We start from the raw sequence: 7,568 nt of genomic DNA on the forward strand, positions 1-7,568 counted from the left end.
TAGCACTTAAACAGCAGGTCAGTGATGCTGCTGATGGTTTAATTTGTCTCAAAAGCCAATAAAACAACAGCTTTGTGCACGTGTCAGGACAGCAGAAACCTGAAAATCATCCGCATTTCATCACAAATGCAGTTCTGCTTCCACGTTTCTACTTCAGATGCAAAATCAGAATAAAGCACCAACAGCAGCAGTCCTCCTGATCCAGAGCGCTCCGTTCGGTTTCACCCTCTTTGACCAAAACACAGCGATAAACGTCGTAGTTTCTCGACATTTTCTTTACTTCACACCCTCTGTTTCTGCACTTCAGATTGAAGTTTGACTGTTTATCTCCTACAACAGGCCTGAGGTTTGTGTTTCCTGTGAGGTTCGGCTGTTTTGTAAGACTCTGACACAACGTTCGGTTGCACCAAAGGGGCCAAAGTTTAGGAGAAAGAAACTGTTCGGATGAAGAAACAGTCCTCTGAGCAGACTGGAGCGAAAACTCTCTTGTTCCAACATGCTGAGATGCTGCTGATTAGATTAGATTAGATTAGATTAGATTAGTTTGTTTAAAAGGGGACAGCGCAATTTCATAAAACACATGATTACACATGGTTAAAAAAGCCAGAATTAGCCAGAAGGCTAGTTTTCATCTGTAGTCCCCTGGTTGGATGTGAAACAGGCAGAAAAACTACAATTTAAAAAAGAAGAAGAGAAAAGAAAAAGCACACAACACATGTACAATATAATACAAGATACATAAACAACACTTACTATACAATTAAGAAAAAATGCAACATCACATCTTGAGAGAAGTCGTCTCATTCTTACAACGAGGCCTTTGTCAACATTTTCATTTTTCAAATTCAAATAGCGAAGACACTAAAAAATTAACACTTAACTTTTTTTTTGGCACAATTCACTAAACTTTTATAGATTTTATATATAGTTTTGTTAATTTACAGATAATATTCAGGAAAATCACAGAAAATAGTGTTGATTTACATGTTAACCGTTAAAAAAAAAAGTAAATATCAGAATTTTTGCAAATGGCAATTTGTTGTTACATTATTAGTTTACATTTTCTGACCATAAACTTCCACTTTTATTTACTGTATATAAATATAGAATAATTGTTTTGTAAATATTTGTGAAAGAAAGAAATATTAAATTCTATTTGACAGTTATTTTACAGATTTGCTGTTTTTATTAAACCACAGATAATATCAAATAAAATCACAGAAAACAAGAATTTATTTACATGTTGGCCATAAAAAAATACAAAAAGACAAGTCAAAACTGAACTATTTCAACATGAAGAGTCTTTTATTTTTATATTTTATAAATCATTGGTTGTTTCACAAACCTGGACTTTAAATACAGACTAAAAAAATGTTTTATAGCCGTTATAAGAATAAATGGTTTAAAACAAAAAAGTGTGTAACCATAAAATCACAGTTTTACAGTATTTAATAAGCAAATAATAATATAATATAAAATCTGTATTTTATGGATATTTTTGCATTAGGTTTTTTTTTTTTTGGGGGGGGGGGGGATTTGAATGCTGCAATATTCAACTGTTTTTAACTTTGGGCACTTTTCCTGCCTTTGTTTTTCTTATTTTTTTTCTTATTTATTATTATTATTATTATTATTATTATTATTATTACAGTGTAAGGGGAAAAAACACTATTTAAAAATATTTAAATAAATCTTATGTGCATTGAACCTGCTGCACCAGATATTCTAAGAATAGAAAACATTTTTAAAAATTAGATAAAAAGATTTCAACAAGTCAAACTGTTGGTGGTTTCTCTGTAGTTTTATAAATGTTTTTGTACTTACTAAATAATTCTCTCTCACTGTTTTCCCATTGATCTTTGGCAGGTGTAGTTCTGGATTTTAATCTGTGTGACGATGAAAAGGTCTTAAATTTCACTTTTTAATACGTCACAGAATTGCGCAAGTGAGCATTTACGCGCAGAAACACCCGCAAACAGACGCAGCTCCGCTTCACGTTGGTTTTGGATGAAACACCCGGTTTCGTTCGGCAAACTTCGGCTGCAGGTCGTCGGTGCCGCTTTTTGACGTGAACTCGCCTGTTTGGGCTTCGTGCCGCCGCGCGTAAAACTCATCCACGAGAGGAGGAACACGCAGCGTCTCCGCGTTGCGCCACTCGCGCGGTGGGAGGAATCTGACGGAGGCTCATTCATTGAGGAAGTTTACTGTCAGTTGGAGCAACGCAGCGCAGGACGCAAAGGTGAGTTTCTTCACTGATTTCCCACATCTGATGAGCTGTTTTGAGAGAACAAGTCAGGGTTTTATTGTGTTTCTACAAGTTTCAGCTCATCAGAGCAGCTTTAATCTGCGTTTCCATCTGAGGCTGTTTTACAGCATGTAGAAGTTGGCATGTCACGGTGTGAACATCTCAAGATCTCTGTTCAGCCGGTGACTCGACTGGTTTGGTTTGTTTTCTGTCGCCTTCAGGCAGCTCAGGGCAGGAACCAGAGACAACACGAGGCTCAAGTTTGTCTAAGAAGCCTTTAAAATGTAGTTCCAGGTGGCAGATTAACAGCAGGATGGACTGTCCGGGTGGTAACGCAGGCAGGTTTTGTTAAGCTGAGCTCAAATGAACCCAAACAAGTGTTGTGTCAGGGACCAGGAGTGGTGAGGCGTGGCTCAGCCTCCACATTCTTCATCAGGTGAAGGAACACCGAGTGCTGCAGCAGCATCAGCAGGTCAGGCCTGGATCCTGTGATGTGACCTGAACCTCCGAGGCCTCAGCGTCTTCAGGGGACTTGTTTTAGGGTTGTACTGACCTGAGCAGCAGTTTACAGGAAGTTACAGTCGGAATTTATCGTAAACCTGAAGCCTAAATCCAACATCAAGACCCACCGATGAAACACTCCCTGCTGATTTACAGGACCAGCCAACAAATAAGAGGCAAACTTAGATTTTTCATGTTTAAAGAGCAAAAAAATCAAACAGTGGCGTTAAATGACTACAGGTGGCTTCAAGCTGCCGGATTTAACATCTTTTAAGAAAAAACAAGCAATTCAAGTGAAGGAAATTATAACCACAAACAGCTTGTTAATTGACAAATTAAAAATGCTCCTTAGAAAAAAAGCTTCCTTACTCAGCTTTAACAGAGTTAAAACACTAAAATTCATCATCTTACCTCATATAATCTGAATGTTTGGTGGGTGGTGGAGACCAAAAACAGAGCAAAAGGAACTAATCCAGTCCAGAGCGCTACTTTCTTTCTGCCGTACTGGTTCCCAAGCAGCTGTATGTCATATTAAACTGAATAAATGTAGGAAAGTAGAAACGAGATTCTAAACAAGGCTTGAGATGGAATTTAAAATACTAAAGTCACTGAAAAACAGGCCAGAACCAAAACCGAAACAAGAAGCTAAAAGATGCAAATTGCTGCCAGTTGAATTCGACTTATTGCTTCACATTAAGCTGATAAAATGTAGGGAATGTAAAGAAGATCTCAGATTCACTTTGAAATACAAGAATGTGGCCAAAACAAGAAGCAGAAAGCTGCAAAACTGATTTCCTGAACTGTGTTGGTAATATAGAAATATGAATTAGAAGTCATTAAAAGGATGTTGTCGACAGCCGGGATATGAAACGGTTATTCTTGAACATCTTTGATCACCTTTAAAACTTTAAAGATGAGTTTGAGCTAAAGGAACGCTAAAATTCACAACACTCTGCACCATCTTACCTCATAAAATCTGAATATTGCTGATGTTTTTGGTGGTGGAGACCAAAAACAGAGCAAAAAGAGCAAATCCAGTCCACAGGTGGGCAGAATAACAACTATATCTGCACTGAAATGTGTAAAAAAAAAAAAAAAAAAGCCCAAATGGTTGCACAAGAAAAAATTAAATTAAGTAATCCAGACGCTCAAACTGTATGTCTGCCGCATGATCAATACTCTCACTTAAAGAGGAGAAAAACAGTTAAATCAGCTGTTTCTGTTTTTTTGAAAACACAAAACTCGCTCTTGTGATTTCAGATATTTTTAACTCATCCTGAAAGTGGAAGCCGCCGTCCTCGCTGACAGAAAGCTTCATAGTTTCCTTTATGTAGTGAACCCAGGTGAGGACGGTGGCTGTTCTCCGGCCTCACAGGTGTGTTGAGTCTTTATGTGGTAAAACCTAAATATCACACCTGTGTAACGTCTGTGTATTTGTTTATTTGGACCTGTTTGATTAATTATCTCTGGATCAGCTGGTGGAAGTGAAAGAAGACTTTGTTCCTCTTTCGTGTGTCGCTGCATCTTCCTTTTTGTGAACTTCAAACCACCTTTAACTGCGTATGACCATCATGAAATAAAACTGATTCTGCCTGTAGTCGTCCCTTCGTGGGAAACTTAGCAAACGCTGCATCGTTCTACCTTTATAGTTCAACCAGTCAAGAGAAAGTAGCATTAAATTAGCATTGTTGGCAACATGCTAACGTCCTGATGGATTTGAAAGTCAGAATTTCCAGGCTTCCAGTCTGAATATTAACTGGTATCCGACAAGAAAACAATTGTTAGATTTCAGAAAGTTGGAAGAACCTCATCAACACTCAGAATCCAAGATGGCTGCTTTGAACTTTACCAGAAGTGAAACTTATAGTTATTTGCCGTTTATAAGCATTTGTATCTGATTAAATCACTTGTAAATAAAGTTCTGTTTAACTTTTAATCACAGGAAAACATATTTCATGTCAGCTGTCACATTATTTATGTCGCTAAAACTCCCAGTAGAGCTTGAAAGACATTAGCTACATGGCTAACATTGCTAGCAGTTGATTGCCACCTTAACTCAGAAGATGTTTCTGGTAGTTGCATCCTCAAATATGTATTTGTCAGTAGGACAATTAGGTTTTTCAGCCATTTCTCACTTTAGGGTTAGGGTTAAGCTAGGCTGTAGCTAACGTCACAGCGTTTAATATCGCACCACCTGAGCTACAGTGCTAACACTGCTAGCACTTTAATGCTACGCTTCAAACATGGTTTTTGGTGTGGAAATTTCTTCCAGGAGATACACGATCTATATCGTGCTTTCTTAATTTGAGGTTCAGCAAATAAAATGTTCTCCTCTGCATCGTGTAAAATATCATCCACATTCATGGTCTCAGAGGATGAACTTTGTGGATTTTTATCTCCAGCTACAGCATGATGTTGGTATGTGTGGTTTTGGATGACAATTTTCATTAACTGTACTGTAAATATGAGACGTCCAGACCGCTCAGATTGTCTGGGATTCGTCCACTCACCGTCCAAACTAAACTTGGATGAACAGATTTCAGTTTCTTTGCACCACATATCTGGAACAAACCCACAAAAGACACGTTAATATTTATATTTTGTTTGTACTAGCTTTGTCTTCATGTGTTGTCTTGTTCCTCTTATCAAATGCAAAACTAATGAAGTAAAAAAAAACACAAACAACAAAATTCAGATTTCCAATTTGAGTGAACTGACCCTTTAATCTCTTCTGTCCAGATGAGCAACATTGAGGCAAACAGCAACAAGAGCGTTCAGATTTCCAAGAAGCTGAAAATGAGTGGCGACACCTCGACGCTTCACGTGGACGGCATCCCTCCGGACACGCTCACTGAGGTACCCGAGAGAAAAAAAAAAAGAGGATTTTTGTTGTTGTTGTTGCAAGAACTGAGCGTGGAAACCCCCGTGCATTTACAGCCTCAGTCGTCTTTGATCAGTAAGAACTGTTTGTACCAATTTGTAAGAAAATGTTCCTCCAAAAAAGCTTTCTTTTACTCGGTCCTTAGTTGGAAAAGGGCAGAAAAATCTGACTCTTCATGTTGATGCTGGATGTATTTCAGAAAAACGCAGGACAACATCATTGCTAATTAGCACTGAATATAACGCAGCTAAACTTTATTGGGAGCTTTTAGTTTTGCAGCTTTTTGGTCCTGTTTTGGACAGTCGACAAGTCAAGGATTACCAAGTTGCACCACATTTCCTGGCTGTCCATTCCAGCATAAAAAAAATCTGAGGATCACCGAACTCAGTACAATAAATATGTGAATATTTACACCAGTTTTTTTATGGCAGTCCATCAGGTACATGGGTGAAATCTGTCACTGGATAGCTAAGAGTCTGATCTCCTGGTGACACAAGAGGAAAAGTCAGATAATCACCAAAGTCATGACGATTCATCCTGTGGGGACGATGAGTACGTGTGCCAAATTTTATGACAATCTTTCCAGTGTTTGTCAAGATATTTCAACAAATGTTAGACCAAAGTGGCAAACTTAACAACACCTTAATAGAAAGGCACGATACATACTTAAACACAGTCAGGTGTTGTTTGAAAATCTAATTTTGTTCTGAAATTGAACCCAAAAGAGCCAAAAACTGAGCAGATTACGAAGACATAATATATTTAACACACAGCAAATTCAGCTGTTAGACAGTGTTTATGCACATCCACATACAAAGACTTGTTTCTGAGGTGAACTGAGTGAAAAGAGTCTGACAGGAAACTTCCTGAGCAGCATTAAGGTGATTACATCAAGTCTTTGTGATGAAAGTCAGGAATGAACGGCGGGTTTTAGGAAGTCGGTGTTGCTGCTGGGAGGATTCTCATATTGAGAAATCACAGCTGCGTTATTGGCGTGATTCATACGGGAGGATCAGTCACAGGAACGCTATGTGACAGATGAGCGGCATTCACTCGAATCACGACTTTATTTACAAGAAAAAGACTTCAAGTGTTCAGCTGCTTGACCTCAGGTTGGTCAGGTTTAAGTAGAACAAGGAGGAGTCGGACTGAACTCCTCTTCATTCCTGGAAAACCTCCCGTCTTTTAATCACTCTTTAAAAAAAATAACAAGTGTCATTTTAAAGCTTTGATTTACTGCCCAGAAAAGAAGCCGTTCCTCTTGTCATATGACTTTCTCTGAGCAGTTTATGTAAGTTTGTTACAGCTTTGTGTAGGTGTGAAGGTTTGTGTTCATCATTAAAGATCAATAGAAACAAATTCCAGCTTTATTTTGAGCAGGTAATTATAGAAAGAACTGTGTGACATGAACAGACCTTTTGACACCGACGGCCCAAATTGCAGGACTCCAACAGTAACTTGGTGGCTCCATGTTTTGTGGCTGTTTTTTAATATTAGCCTGCTGAGAAACGTGCATCTTTAACACAGAGATAAAGGTTTCATTCAAATTAATCAAGTCCAACAACAACACAAGGGTGCCAGAATACACCAGTAATCGTCAGTGATTTGACAAAACAGGAAAATCTGTAAAATCACAGTAAGCAGTTAAAAAAGCTTAACGTTTGTACTGTTAATTTAATGTCAAGTGTGGTTCTTCTGTCCCACCACAGATGGACAACCGGATGTCCACAGGAAAAGTCTGAACACATGCAAATGCACGCTTTTATTTTGTTGCTCTTACAAGTTTGATGTCTTTTTTTTTTTTAACCTATGGAGTTTTTAAATGCTATTTTGGTTGTCGTTTAGGGCTGCAAGGTGGCGCAGTTGGTAGCACTGTTGCCTCGCAGCAAGAAAGTTGCCGGTTCGCGTCCCGGTGGGGGCACCGGAATCTTTCTGCGTGGA

At 38.5% G+C, this 7,568-nt stretch overlaps 1 protein-coding gene across 1 annotated transcript in view; it reads left to right on the forward strand.

The window, feature by feature from the left end:
* The first annotated feature begins 1,966 nt into the window (after nt 1–1,966).
* The window catches only part of LOC103354674 (hexokinase-2-like), a 39,209-nt gene continuing 33,607 nt past the window's right edge, over nt 1,967–7,568 (forward strand). The window contains exons 1-2 of the mRNA XM_008278119.1: nt 1,967–2,239; nt 5,486–5,602. Of these exons, the coding sequence (XP_008276341.1) occupies nt 5,486–5,602 (117 nt within the window). The 5' untranslated portion in view covers nt 1,967–2,239. The remainder of the gene's footprint in view (nt 2,240–5,485; nt 5,603–7,568) is intronic.

Source organism: Stegastes partitus, unplaced genomic scaffold (genome assembly GCF_000690725.1).
Source record: "Stegastes partitus isolate 25-593 unplaced genomic scaffold, Stegastes_partitus-1.0.2 Scaffold115, whole genome shotgun sequence".
NCBI classification, from domain to species: Eukaryota; Metazoa; Chordata; class Actinopteri; family Pomacentridae; genus Stegastes; species Stegastes partitus.